The sequence below is a fragment of the Podarcis gaigeae genome (assembly GCF_964106915.1).
Source record: "Podarcis gaigeae genome assembly, chromosome: 17".
Lineage (NCBI taxonomy): Eukaryota > Metazoa > Chordata > Lepidosauria > Squamata > Lacertidae > Podarcis > Podarcis gaigeae.
In genome coordinates this window covers 16,171,113-16,185,875 of record NC_139694.1, presented here as the reverse complement: position 1 = coordinate 16,185,875, position 14,763 = coordinate 16,171,113, and the positions used below count along the sequence as shown (strand labels likewise).

At 44.3% G+C, this 14,763-nt stretch overlaps 1 protein-coding gene across 8 annotated transcripts in view; it reads right to left on the bottom strand.

The window, feature by feature from the left end:
* The window catches only part of ECPAS (Ecm29 proteasome adaptor and scaffold), a 62,499-nt gene that overhangs the window by 4,899 nt on the left and 42,837 nt on the right, over positions 1–14,763 (bottom strand). For 7 of the 8 annotated variants that reach the window (XM_083718232.1, XM_083718234.1, XM_083718230.1 and 4 more), the window contains 16 exons: positions 14,279–14,384; positions 12,129–12,176; positions 11,818–11,939; positions 11,414–11,564; positions 10,476–10,541; positions 9,737–9,826; positions 8,950–9,016; positions 6,891–6,982; positions 6,712–6,778; positions 6,156–6,347; positions 5,685–5,893; positions 4,589–4,632; positions 4,279–4,471; positions 3,437–3,581; positions 2,184–2,289; positions 794–882 (listed from right to left, as the gene is read on the bottom strand). In XM_083718232.1, coding sequence (XP_083574358.1) covers positions 794–882; positions 2,184–2,289; positions 3,437–3,581; positions 4,279–4,471; positions 4,589–4,632; positions 5,685–5,893; positions 6,156–6,347; positions 6,712–6,778; positions 6,891–6,982; positions 8,950–9,016; positions 9,737–9,826; positions 10,476–10,541; positions 11,414–11,564; positions 11,818–11,939; positions 12,129–12,176; positions 14,279–14,384 — 1,787 coding nt within the window. Of the gene's footprint in view, positions 1–793; positions 883–2,183; positions 2,290–3,436; positions 3,582–4,261; positions 4,472–4,588; positions 4,633–5,684; positions 5,894–6,155; positions 6,348–6,711; positions 6,779–6,890; positions 6,983–8,949; positions 9,017–9,736; positions 9,827–10,475; positions 10,542–11,413; positions 11,565–11,817; positions 11,940–12,128; positions 12,177–14,278; positions 14,385–14,763 lie in introns of all 8 variants that reach the window. The other variant, XM_083718231.1, reaches the window with a different exon arrangement.

Below are 14,763 nucleotides of genomic sequence, written 5' to 3'. Positions count from 1 at the left end.
TTAATTTCTTCTAACCCCAATTTTGGTACAGATTTACAGTGGTACCTCAGGTTACAAACTTAATTCGTTCCAGAGGTCTGTTCTTAACCCGAAACCGTTCTTAACCTGAGACGTGCTTTCACTAATGGGGGCCTCCCGCTGCAGCCGTGCTGCCGGTGCACAATTTCCGTTCTCATCCTGGGGCAAAGTTCTCAACCCGAGGTACTACTTCTGGGTTAGCAGAGTTTGTAACCCAAAGTGTTTGTAACCTGAGGTAGCACTGTATTGTTATTGTTCAAAGAAACGACAAAATGTTTGCCAGGGAAGAACTTTTGTCAGAAGTTAAATGAGAACCCAGCATTTATTTATGCAATGACCCAGATGCATATAGTTAATGGGAATACATCTGTCTTACCCACCACAAGTTCACAACTGCCCTCCCCGCAAAATATGGAGCATTCAAAAATGTGTCTCTTCCCTGTTCCCATATCTAAAAGGCTACAGGGCAGAATTCTAGTATCTTCTGATGTTATAATCCCACACACGAGTAGGATTCTGTTGAGGAGAACAAAGATGAAAAAAGTAAGGTCCACCCCCACCTCTGTCCCACCACCCTCTACAAAGTGGGGAGTCTCTTTTAGTCATGCATCAATCCTTTAGTTCCTACAGCCCATCTGTCTCCAAGAGAGGTTCAATACAGATGCATACAAGAAATTCAAAAAGCGCAAAAGGCTCCACTCTCTTCTGCTAGTGAAAGCTAGTCATTTAAAGCTTTAAAATGGGTTTCCTGGTGCACCGCTGACAAGATACTTACCTAGAGAATGGGTGATAGAGGAACAGGTTTCAAACAGTATTCTTCTCAAAGCCTCAGGATCTGAGTGTTCTGCTTCAAGCAACAGTAACCTACCCAAAGGAAGAACAGCACCATTGCCTTATGTCAAAAGGAGCTTGCTGACAATATCGGAACAGTAGCTGCCCAGTTTAGGGCTATCACAGATAACTGTAGGAAACATGGGAAGCATCTCTGGAACAGGCAGGAAACCGTTTCCCTTTTAACTCTCTGAGTCTTGGCTAGTGGTTAGTCTGGAAAGAGCAGAGCCTGCACCAATTAGCCCTAGCTAGAGAGGATTGGCATGGGCTTAAGCCCACAACATATAGGCTTTTAGCCAAAGCAGCGCTAAGTAACTGTCCTTTCAGCAAAAGAATATCTGTTGACACAAAGGACTTTCTCATTTCTTCCTGTGTACCCCCTAAATTCCATTCTGGGTGCTTCCCACCAACCCTCCCCCAAAGTCGGTCTGGGGACAACAGGGCTTCCACATGGGGGAAGGAGAGGGGGAGTGGTTCTGTTGCACAAATGGAAGCCCTTGAAGCAGATGGTTACTTGGCATTGCACTGGAATAAAGACATGGAATGCAGAGGAGAAATGTACTACATTAGCTGATCCCAGAGAGAAGCACCATTTGCAAATGACCAAATCACAGTGGTGCTTAACGTCCACCACTTTTGAAGCTGATCAGTCGCACTGCCCCACTGAAAGGTTTTTATCATTTACAAAGGTGCATCCTACTTATCTGGGACGCGGGTGGCGCTGTGGGTTAAACCACAGAGCCTAGGACTTGCCAATCAGAAGGTTGGCGGTTCAAATCCCCGCGATGGGGTGAGCTCCCGTTGCTCGGTCCCAGCTCCTGCCAACCTAGCAGTTCAAAAGCACGTCAAAGTGCAAGTAGGTAAATAGGTACCACTCTGGGGGGAAGGTAAACGTTTCAATGTGCTGCTCTGGTTCGCCAGAAGCGGCTTAGTCATGCTGGCCACATGACCCGGAAGCTGTACGCTGGCTCCCTTGGCCAATAAAGCGCAAACCCAGAGTCGGCCATGACTGGACCTAATGGTCAGGGGTCCCTTTACCTTTATCCTACTTATCTAGGCCAAACAGATCCCCCCCCCCCATTTCTCTATTTCTCTCTGACGTGATGTAGAAGGCAGCCTTCTCCTCCCCAAATGTGGAGGCAGTGCAGGCGGCAGTGCCTACCGGGTGTTTGCAAACACAACTTAAGCAAGTTACCGCTTTGCTGTCTCTGTTCACATCAGAGGGAGGCACACCGCGCGTTTGCGAGATTTGACGCAACCGCACATGGAGGCACAAAATGTCACAGGAGGAAAAGGCAGAGAAGAAGCAGGTTCAGCACCTGGAGGGAAATTACCCTTGAAAATAAGCTTTCATAGCTTGGAGTACTCCGAGCTGCACTTTCCACGTACTGAGTTTCAGCCGGTCGCACATTAGTTTGCACACCTCTTGTTGATAGCAGCCTGGGGCAAAAAAAAAAGGTTTTCAAGAGAATCAAGACAAAGGTAAGGCAAACAACTACATTCTCCCCCTGTCCTCTAGACACATTATCACCAGGGGTTTAAAAAAATGCAGGTGCTCAAAGGCATTAGACACCTAAAACACTGGACTGCTGAAATGGAAGAAAACACAGCCACCCCTCCTCCCATTTATACTGCTCCCCATGGGACCTGCAGCAAGGACCCCCTAAGTCAGAGGCCATCATTTCTAAGTAGGGTTCAATCCTAGCAACCTGCCAATTAAGCTATGTTGGTGGGGAGGGGGGAGGAGGAGAGAGACTAGGACACAGCAGCCAAGGCCAGATCTTAATTCTAACCGGAAGTTCTCCCCGCCACCCCTTCAAAGCTGCCTCCTATATTTTGCAAAAGTACTTGCAGACGCACTCTGCTTTATCACTGTCCCATTCATTACATTTAGACAGGACTACAACATTACCCCTGTGCAGATGTTTGCCTGACCCTCCCTGGGTTAAAAGGGTGTAGAGGGCAATCATCTAGAGTGGGGGCAGACTTCTGTGCATTAAACACAAATGTCTGATTCAAACTATCTCCTGCTGAATGTCATTAAACACAAACAATATTCACACCTTTTATTATTACAATGAATGTAAATGCATTTTGCATTTTGTTTTGTTTTTTGCATTGTATTAATTTACTGTCCCCACCGCAGTACTCAGGGCCAAAAAAAAGCAAAACACTCTTGATCAAATAGCTTGCTTGGGAACCATTTTCCTGTCTTTAAATATATATATTTATCCCACCTTTCAATAGGGTAACAAAACTAATAAGGAACAATACAACAAATAAAACTACAATGAAATCACTAAATATCAAAGCAGCTGAGGTTTTTTAAGAATAACAATTTGAACTAATAGAATAAATACTCTGAAAGAGTGTCCTCAAGTTTCTTCTCATTTTCTGATTCTTTTTTGGAGAGGGTTTTTTTTTTTAAGATGAAATGCCGCTTGAGTTTTGGGGATTAAACCTTTCAATTATTTATATTTATTTTACAAGATTTGTAGACCACATGGTTATAGAGATGGTGATGATGATGATTTTCAAAAGCAGTTTGCACAAAATTAGTATAAATATTTGTAAGGAAAAAACCTACGTTGCGTTTCTGGGTTTCTGGGCCATGCTTTCCCCAAACTCTCAAAGGCACAGAGAAGAGATTCCATCTGGAGCTCCTTCTCGTTTTCATTCTCATCTTCGTCGTCGTTCTGTGGCGAACTGGCCCCCATGTTCTCAGGGCAGTTCTGCAGTGGTACCAGAGGAAAGGATTGGAGGAGGAAGGAGAGACAAGAAGAATGCAGGTTAGTTATTGCATAGCATTAAGAAAAGCTTCCCAAGGGCTTGATCTGGGTCCACACTAGAACAGGCTGCTTTGAAAGCTGCTGGTCACTCCTTTGCTGGAAGTGTTTAAGAAGAGGTTGGACATCCACTTCTCAGCGATGCTTCAGGTGCCTCCAGGAACCTGCATGGAGCAAGATGATGCAGACAAGGACCTCCAAAATCTCTTCCAACTCTATGACGTTGTTTGGACATCCCAGCCCATGTATTAAAATGAGTGCTGCTCCATTTAATTCTCTCACAGAAGGACAACGTACTTAAGAAAAGAATCTGCAGAAGGTTAAGATTTGCTGGCCAGTGCTAGTGGCAGAAAGCATATTGTTGTGAAGAGACTGAGCAGCAAAATAGGAAGCCATCAGTTAAAATCCTGGTCCTGCCACAAACTCAACGGGTGACTCAGCCAATGGGTGACAAGCCAGCTAATTCTCAGCTTCATCCCCTATCTGCGATATGGGGATGACGTCACTGGCCTACCTTACAGAGCTGTTGTAAGGAATGCTGAGAATATATATGAATGGTCTGCAGAGTTTGATACAATGGGCAAAGGGTGGTATTAGTCATTCTTAGTGGGCTATTCAAAAGCAACATGGACGGAAAGTTCACCTTCTTTATTATTGGAAAGATGATGTCTGTCAGCTCCTTGAACCGATTCTCCTGCGTGGCCCTGAGCACATCAGCGGTGCACCGGAGAGCCACAATCTTGTACCTGAGGTTCTCTTTCCGGCACTCCTTCAGCAAGGCCTGTAGGATGTCGTCAACGCTGGGCTGGTTGGGTAAAGACTTCTGCAACTCCGTGCTGAAAATACCAACAGAAAACACAGATTTGGTCACCCACTGTTTGCCCACCTTATTAAATAGTGCCAATCTTTATAAAGCTCATAGCTCAGAACCAGTAAAAGATGGACTTTTTTACCTGCATGAACAGACAACACTGGCAGTAGCTTTCAGTAACTCCTCCTAAAAGGGTTATCACAAAACAAGAAATGGGAAGAATTTTTAGCATGGGATTTCTGAAGTGCACAGGGAAAGTGGTTACTTAGGAGTTCTTAACTACTCTGAATAGGGCAGAAATTGCAGAGACTTTCAACTACCATGATCCATACAATAGTAACATAGTTTCCAATACATTTTAACACTGAGCCACCAAGCCATATCATTAAAAATATAAAAGAAAAGGATACTGGCTGTCTTGAGCCTCAAGATTATTTTGCTTGTCAACGTTTATTTGTAAGCCATGAAAAATATGGTTCTATGGGGAAGTACAGGGTCCAGGGACCACTGTTTGCAGAACAATGTTATGAGTAGCAAAGCCTGAGCAAGCCCATCTTTAAGAAATTCCAATACCAACTGACTGGCCTAATCAGCACTTCCTAAACTAACATGCAGATCGGAACTTAGCTATCCGCCAATTTTAACGCTTCTTGCTTTGAATGTTCAAACATGCCTCAGCTGAAAAACTTATCTTTAGAAATACCTATCTTGAGATAAAATAAGCTCAGAAATAAGTATTTAAATGCAACTTTTCATGTGGGTTTTTTTTTTAATTAAAAAAAAAAGGATTAATATGGAAACAAGACAAAGGAACACATGCAAAAGTGATATAGCCCACAAAAATACTAATTCATTCATGCCCTAGCTACAAAGCACTTTTAAAATGCCTCCCCCTCACATCACCCAAGGATTATCCTTTGTAGCCAACCAGATTTGTATATTTCATACACCAACACCTGGCTGTGAACAGCAGCAGCAAAAAGCAGGGAGGAGAGAGCAAGGGATAGAGAGAAAAGATTTGCCAAAGCAAGATTCAGGTCTAACAATATTCAGGCCCCATCCAGTTTCACGTTATAGATCAGAATTTTTCTTTGCTTGACAGCAATATCCAAACAGAAGGCATCCATGCAAAAGGAAGAAGATACAAATGCTTGTGATGTATTTTATCCCCATCTACTTAAGTATGGGGCTAATCACTTCTCCCTTAAAATGCATTGCACAGTAACTGCGTTCCTTACCTTCCCTGCCCACGTTCTCCCAGACAGGCCTTGCAACAGAGCAGAGAGCACCATGCCCAAGTGCGGAGGGACCAGGGAGCCAGTTTGCTTTGCAATGGATGCCATGCTGGCTGCTCCTTGAGCTTTCATCTTCCAAGATTGGGACTGCAAAGCTTTCTGGGTGATTGCTATCAATTCCTCCATATAAAGCCTAATGCCACCGTAGGTACCTAGGTTTCAAAACACACACAAGATTCACAGGGTGAGTAAAGAGCAGCAGAACCAGGTTAGCTTTATGAGAACTGCTCTAATCTTTACCGAGAAAACATCTTGTGACTTAGGAATTCTCCGAGGCCAAAACTGAGGACTGTGTTCATTTACTATTAAAATTAATGTATGTACTTTCCGATTTGTATCCCACCCTTTCTGTTTCATTAATAGCAGCTCAAGGGGGTTAATCGTATTCAATTACAACTCATTAGATCAACTTACCAGGCACATTTTCCTGCCAGACTTCAGTCCACAGGTTGCCCTCTTCCTTCTCGCCTTTTTCTTCCTCAGGGACCTCGTGCATGCCCAGGAACGCCAGGGGCAAGACATGTCTGGCTTGATTCTTCAGTACATCTGGGCTGTAGCGCCCAATGGCATGGATGGTTAACGCACAGGCCATTTTATAGACTTGTTCTGAAGTAAAGAACAAAGTTATAGGTATGGCGTCAATTCACAGAGGAGTTGTCTGCTCTTAGGTAGGGGCACAAATTAATATAGATGCATGGCACTTCTAGTTAATTTTTAAAAAAACTTATATCATGGAAGCAATGAAGAGACAGGCACTAGCATCAACTATTTGGTGAATTTATCAGAGAAAGGTACATCTTGACCCTTCCGTGTTCCATTTTAAGATGATTTGGGAGCATGGGTCAAAAGGAATACCAGCATTACCTTTGTGCTACAGAACAGTCATATTTTTTCCTGTCTCACGGTATTTATCATCTCATGAAATGACAAGGTTTAAAATGCACATACACACATGCACACACAAACATACCTTCTTTCTCCATGTACCAACTGTTCAGCTTCTGCAGCAATTTGTCAGTGCTGCTGTCCCGTGAGGTCTTTTTAAATGAAACAAAATTAGAAAGGCTCAAATCATTTTGGAACATCTCAATGCAAAAAACCCAGAAGTAATCAAATATAAAACTGAGGAGGCACCAAAGCTCCACTCACCCGGACTAGATGTCCCATGGCAAAGGCAAAAGTTTTTTGCACCACGGTGTTTCGATCAGTTAGGCCACTGAGCAAAGCGCTCATGAGCTTGCCTGCGTGAAAAAGAAAATGAGCCAAAATGGTAGCTTTGAGAACCAGGGCAAACGGAGTTCCAGAACCTAAATTAAGCCTATGCTCTTTGTGGGCTAGCCCCTTTCCTTTCTAAAATTACGATTATTCCAAATATAGCACTCTTCAGGTTAGGGGGTGGGGAATCTACAGCCAGAAGGCCAAACTGGGCCCACCAAAAGTCCCAATTTGGCCCACGTTTCCCTGCAAACCTTGCTCATCCGCCACACTCCTAATGCATATGTGGCATCATATGTCTGCCAAGTACAGCTATGGCATCACAGGAACAATCAGGGGAATAAATTGAGCTCCTGATCATTCCTTTGCTTGGAGCAAGGTGCGCTCCAACAGTCAGCTGAAGTAGCTTCCATTCAGTTCTTCCTTCCCTCCCTCCCTCTCCCCACTGCATCAGCTCATAGGCAGGCGAAAGAAGCACTTTTCCAGTTTAATGCTTGGCGCTTTCCATCAGTTCCGCGTAAGGGACTGACCGCTTGGTGAGACTGACACCTGCCAATCGTGTGATGTCATAATGGCACTCTGTGATTGACAGCTGGGTTTTGCCACCCAGCTGCCAAAGTCGGCCCACTAGGGTGGGGGCCAGGTAAAGATCTGGTTTACGCAGCCCAAAAGATTCGCTGTCCCTACATTAGGCTAATCCACAGAGTGCTTACTGCTTTTTATTTAAAATGCTTCAATGTAAAAACACACAAAGCAGAAACAAGAGCTGGCTAGTTCTGTATTATAGAAGCATCCTTTTCCCCAATCACACTTTTACACCATTCGTTTGCAGTGATTTATTTTTTAATAATTTTTATTTGTTTGCAGTGATGTTTTTAATACGGGGAAGGACTGAAAGACCAGGAGGATGATGATGATGATGATGATGATGATGAAGAAGAAGAAGAAGAAGAAGAAGAAGGGGGGGTTGGATTTGATATCCCGCTTTATCACTACCCTAAGGAGTCTCAAAGCGGCTAACATTCTCCTTTCCCTTCCTCCCCCACAACAAATACTCCGTGAGGTGAGTGGGGCTGAGAGACTTCAGAGAACTGTGACTGGCCAAGGTCACCCAGCAGCTGCATGTGGAGGAATGGAGACACGAACCCGGTTCACCAGATTACGAGTCTGTTGCTCTTAACCACTACACCACATTGGCTCTCTGTTCACTGAGTCAGTCCTACATAAACTGCAGCCCAGGCAAAAGGGCTCTTTAATCCAGGTGTTGGAAAGGTTTACCTCACCTGGACCGGTTCACTCCAGCAGAGATCACTCTGTGGGCTGGATCACGCGCGCCTGCAATTTTCGGCATCTGCGTCTGTGCAGATGCAACTTTTGGCATCTGCGCATGCACAGACGCAATTTTCAGTGCCGCAGAAGAGAGTCCCCACACCGCGCTGGTATAGCACAGCGCGCAGGGACTCGCCGAGCGGGTGGCTCGGTTCGGGGGCAGCTCATGGGCCGGTTAAATGACCCCCGTGGGCCGCTTGTGGCCCATCGGCCTTAGGTTGCCGACCCTGGCTTTAATCCAATTTCTCGCAATGCAAAACAACTGAGGCTGCAGCAAAGCAACTCCCTTCAGGAATCTCAGCTGCTCACTGCCATCTCCCTTGGCACATGCACAAGATTTAGGGAAAGGCTGTGACAAAGCCTCTCTTGTTATTAACACTGCTGAAGGAGGACAGATTAGAGACTACAGCACTCAACGTTCACATCTCCCAGGAACTCAGTGAAACAGTAAGACACCTGATACCAATGTTACAGTCAAGCTACCATACCTTTCAAGTAGCAGCACTACTTGCCCACTATCCCAACCTAAACACCATCTTTGTTAAAACCAGATTATTCAAGCACAGATAACTAATGTGTCTATAATTAGGAAATGTGCTTCTTGCTAAGAAACAAAGGAATACAAAAAACAACCAAAACGTAAGGAGAGGGGAACCACACCCACCTGAATACGGTGTCAAGTCTTGAGGGCACTGAGTGGTTAATGATACAATTACACTAGCACAACCGCCCTGAAAAGATTGAAAAGCAAAATCCAGTTATAACCTTACTCTGCCGGGTGAGATACAGGTTACAAGCCTATGCACATGTACCAGTCATGGGAAGCTGATGTGCATTTTAATATTTACCTTCAGCTTAGAATGCATACTTTTGACTGTTGGGTTTCATTCACTTTGCTTTTTAAAAAACTTGGTTTGAAGCCAATTTTCATCGACAATTTTAACGCACATATTATATTCATTAACTTATTTACAGTTACTTTACAGTTTACAGTTTATTAACTTATTTATGCAAACTGTTGTTAAATAAATAAATAAATTGCTTGGAAATAAGGCCCACTGAATTCATTGGAACATATATTTTGAAATAAATATTCATAGGATTGGGCGGACAGTCATTCATTCTAATGGTACTTGCAGTTTCTATATTCACCCAACGTACCTGAAACTTTGGAGAATCTATGCACAATGGAGGGGTTGGATTGCACTCTCTCTCTCTCTCACTCACACACACACACACACACACACACACACACGTGTACACATGTCCACGTGCCTTTCTTCACATCGACAGTTGCTGCCCCACCTGAGGGCTCAGCTCATTATCGCATCTTAAGATCAAACAATCACAGAGCTATATGGCAGACACAATACATATTTTCCTGGCCATTTAGTTTGTGTTTTCCATCTCTGTCCTCCTTGCAAAACACCCTCCTAGAGAAATAATTATACCTTGGTGCCAACGCCTAGTCCACTTCTAGTCAGTTCGCACAGCCTGGGAACCAATTCACCCAGAACAGAAACATCCAAATACTGTAAGCACTATAGAAAGTAAAAATCAAAAGGTGAAAATCAAAAGACTGACAAGACATTATTAAAGAATGCTGTTCATAAGCTGCTTGCTAGCACATCACCAAAAGGCTCAGGGACAATCTAGTTGTGTTGTGCTAGATCTGGGACGGGCAGTCTGGGTGATAACTGCAGAAGAATAAAGGGAAACCTATGTACTAAGGGGGGGACCAAGATGATCAAAGGCCTGGAAACCAAGTTTCATAAGGAATGGTTGAAAGAACTGGGTATGTTTAGCTTGGTAAAGAGGAGACTGAGAGGAGATATTATAGCCCTCTTCAAATATCTAAAGGGCCGCCACATGGAGGATGGAGCAATCTTATTTTCTCCTGCTCCAGAGGTTAGGGCCTGAACTGATGGATTCGTTACAGGACAGGTGACTCCAACTAAACATCAGGAAGATTTTTCTGGCAGTAAGAGCTGTTCCAACAGTGGAACAGACTCCCACAAGTGGTGGTGGGCTCTCCTTCCTTGAGAGGTTTGAAACCAGAGGTTGGATGGCCATCTGTCATATATGATTGGATTGAGATTCCTGCATTGCCTGGGGATTGGAAGAGATGACCCTCGGGGTCCCTTGCAGCTCTAAGATTCTATGATTCTTAAGTGAACATGAGTTACCTACCATGTTGATAGTCTCCATCATGGGGGAGGATTTAGCAGCACTGAGTCTTGCGCTATCCATTGCCGCCTGGAGGACACAGAGAAAAAGAATGTGTATAACCAGAATCTGAAGTTAGGAAAGCAGTAAGAGAAAACAGAAGGTGTATATGGTTACCGTGGGACGCGGGTGGCGCTGTGGTCTAAACCACAGAGCCTAGGACTTGCCGATCAGAAGGTTGGCGGTTCGAATGCCCACAACGGGGTGAGCTCCCATTGCTTGGTCCCTGTACCTGCCAACCTAGCAGTTCGAAAGCATGTCTAAGTGCTAGTAGATAAATAGGTACCACTCCGGCGGGAAGGTAAACGGCGTTTCCGTGCACTGCTCTGGTTCACCAGAAGCAGCTTAGTCATGCTGGCCACATGACCCGGAAGCTGTACGCCGGCTCCCTTGGCCAATAAAGCGAGATGAGCACGAAAACCCCAGAGTTGGGCACGACTGGACCTAATGGTCAGGGGTCCCTTTACCTTTATATGGTTACCAAGCAAGAAGGGTAATATTAAAAGCGTCTGGAGAGTCAGAGGAACAAAAGTCCCATGAGCAGGAGGAGGATTTAGAAGTATTTGACTGTACTCAAGATTTCACTTGTTTTGTTAACCTGCGATTTATATTTTAACTTGGGGTGGGGAGCCTGTGGTCCTCCAGATGTTGAACTCCCAACTCCCATCAGACCCAGCGAGCATGCCCAATGGTTACAGATAGTAGGAATTGTAGTTTTGCAACATCTGGGAGGGGCATAGGTTCAATATCCTTTCAAATTAAAGTGGCATTTTAACAATAAAATGCATCACAATGTTTAATTCCATTAAATCCACCATCTCATTTCTCCATGGCCGCAAAAGCTTTTAACACATAACCACTGATGTCCATTTGCTTATATATGTGCATTTGCTTGCACTGACCTTTTCCTGCTCCGTAGCACGCAGACTCAAGTAATTGAGGACCTGGGGTTCCAGCACACTCAGAGACTCCAACAAAGCTGGGATGAGCTTGGGTGCATGTGGCTTGAGCATGGCCCCGGCACTTTTACTGATCTTCACCAAGGTGTTAATGCTATAGCAAAAGGTACAGAGAATAAGGATGGAAGAAAGGCATACCCCCGAAGGCATACTCTTCCATTGTCTCCTGAGACAGACAGATGCCAACAACAACAGTGCAGAAATGTCTTCCCCTAAGTAAATATATCCATAGATGGGGTTGACTATTTCATCTCAGTTAAGAACATATGGAGGCCAGAAGAAAGATTCTTTGGCTGAATATACTCAAGGTATTCAATTGGGGAGAATGGGGAAATGTGAGAACGCACCTGAGAGTCCGCACTTCAGTCACAGTATTCATCATTCCTTTATCAAGCAGGCATGGCAACAGGACAGCTATTGTTCTCTGGCCTGCAGCTCCTTTGGATGGGTCGCACATCTTCACACACACCTCAAAAATAAAAGGAAGACACTCCAGTGTGACCCTCTGCAAGCTCTGCTCCTTGAATGAACATGTGTGTTGCTGTGATGAATGTAAGAAGCCTCCACCAAGAATACATGGGGTCAGGTTGTGATGGGAGGGGAAATTCTGCAGGTCAGTGGAATGGCTTTGGTCCATGCAGATTCAATGAAAATTTACCTTACTTAATGTTTTCAGGGCTAACTCTGCTGCCTTCCGTACAGATTCCTGCAAAAGAAAAAAAGGGGGGTAGGGGGAAAGGTTTTTGATTTTAAGCTGTTCTGTGTAATTTAAGTCACTATGAACCACAGAGGGATTTCATCCTGATGTTTTTGTCCTAACCTGCGTTGCTCATTTTGGGAACCGTATTACCTGAATCAGTATGGGAGATGACCCATAGGGCAAATGTAAGGGCTTGCATGTAGAGTTCAGGTGTTACCGTATTTTTCGCTCTATAAGACGCACCTAGTTTTAGAGGAGAACAAGAAAAAAAAATATTCTCCCCCTCTCTGCTCAGTGCCTCTCCAGCAAAGCGGGAGGAGAAATGGAAGGGGCTTCGTTTCTCCTCCCGCTTCGCTGAAGGGGCGCTGTGCAGAGAGGGAGAGCTGTGCAGCGCCTCTCCAGCGAAGAGAAGCCAGGAGAGCAAGAGGGATCGGTGCGCAGCCTGCATTCGCTCCATAAGACACACACACACACACACACACACTTGCCCTTACTTTTTAGGAGGGAAAAAGTCTTATAGAACGAAAAATACAGTAACAACCCTGCTGCACACAGCACAGACAGGTAAGACACAGGCACGCTACAGGATCAAGCTCACTAACCATCTATGGTATGAGTACAAAACTTAGTGAGATTCAGTAGGGCAGGAGTGAAGAACCTTTTTGGGGGGCCCCGAGCATCACATTTCCTCTTGGTCAACTCTCTGGGAATCACGTATCAGCAGCAAGGGAAAGTGGGTGTGGCTCCCCGTGCAACCCCCCCACCCACCCACAATCTTCTCCGGCTCACTCCAGCAATTAGGCTTGAAAAAGAAATCTGGCTGTTTTGCAAGCCTAAATGCTAGAGGGGAACGATCATCCTGGTCTCCCAAGAACCTAGGGAGGAAGTCTTAAACTCTTCAATTTACAGAAAAATCACATCCTGACCTCCAGCAACCATTAGGCTGATAGGGGGCAAATTGTATATTCAAGCCAATAGGCTACCCCCCCCCCCCAAGCCTAATTAGTGAGCAGAAGTGTTTTTTGGCCTGGAAGAGGTGAGTGTCACAGTACATGGCAAGATCATTCCTGTCCCAGCTGTAACCACCATCACAGTTAGGCTTGAAATAAGATCGCATTGCCTCCAGCAGATTGCCCTTTATACTCTTTGCAAGACTAATTGTGGTGGAGAGGGGAGGAGCGGGGCAGGAAGGAGATGCTGCAAGCTGTTAAACCTCACACTGGAAAAATTACAGGCCTCTGGTTCCAATGGCAACCTGGGGTGAGGGGTATTTAAAACAGGATGGAAAGGTTTAAGCCCCCTCCCTTCTGTATTACCACAACTGATTACGTTTGATGATACTACCCTTATTAATGTACAAAATTAAAAATACAGAGTTCAAAATAAAAATAATAATTTATTATTTGTACCCCGCACATCTGACTGGGTTGCCCCAGCCACTCTGGGAGGCTTCCAGCATAGCAAAACATTAAACCTTAAAAGGCTTCCCTATACAGGGCTGCCTTTAGGTGTTTCCTAAATGTTATATAATTACTCCTTAACATCTAATGAGAGGGCCTTCCACAGTGTGGGTGCCACTACCGAGAAGGCCCTCTGATCTTCTCACTTAATCTGTCCAGGGTAGCTTGACCCTGGCTCTACCAAACTTAAAAAAATTAATGAATGTAATTGGAGACAAACCCTATTTACCAATAATATGAAGATGCTTCAAAAGTTAAGACATAAGCTCTGATACGTTATACTCTCAAAACTGTATCCTCAGATAACTAGAAATAGTATGTGCGGTAAATATCCCTGAAGTGTTGCTTTTATTAAGATTCTTTGTGGTTTTTGTTTTATAGGCCTTGAAAATCACCCAAAATTTGCGCTGGCTGTGGAGTGAAGGGACAGGTCCTGTGTGCAACATCACACTATATTCAGGGGAAAGCAAACTCTCAACAGTGGATCTGAGCTTGAATGACACCAAGAACCAGCTGGAATTCTCTGAGTGATTCCAGTTGGAAAAAGGAAATGTCCAAGTCCTCAGGAGCAAACTGTTTGTGAAAGCCTGTTTTTATGTCCTGTAGAAACGGAACAATTTATACTAGACACGTAAAAAACTTTAGTACCTTTATGTCATCTTGCACTCTAAAGAGAGTTTCCCATATTTCTGGAAGTTTATGAATAATGTCGTCCAAGGGTCTTCCTCTTAGCAAATCATTCAATGCTAGACAGCTATGGCAAGAGCTTAGTCATTATACTTTATTAACACCAAGTTTCTCAAAACCAATAATATTAAGAAAGAAAAAAACTTAGAAGGATCATTTTCCAAACAGTAATGCCTATGAGGAAAAGACCTCTTAATTTCTCTGGGGGGAAAATCTCATCTAGCCCCCCAAATCTCTTCAAATATAATCCATTCCTATTTTAAAACTCCCTTCCCTCTCCAAAAAGAGGTTTTAGGATAGCAGGTGCTTATGTAGTGCTTATGAGTGATGCAAATTTAACAGCAAATTCCTTTATTCCTCCTGGCTGTTGCTAAGAGATTAAAAAATAAATAAATCACCCAATGCTGGAAATCTACACGTGGAGCCCTGAACCTTCCAAAAGCACC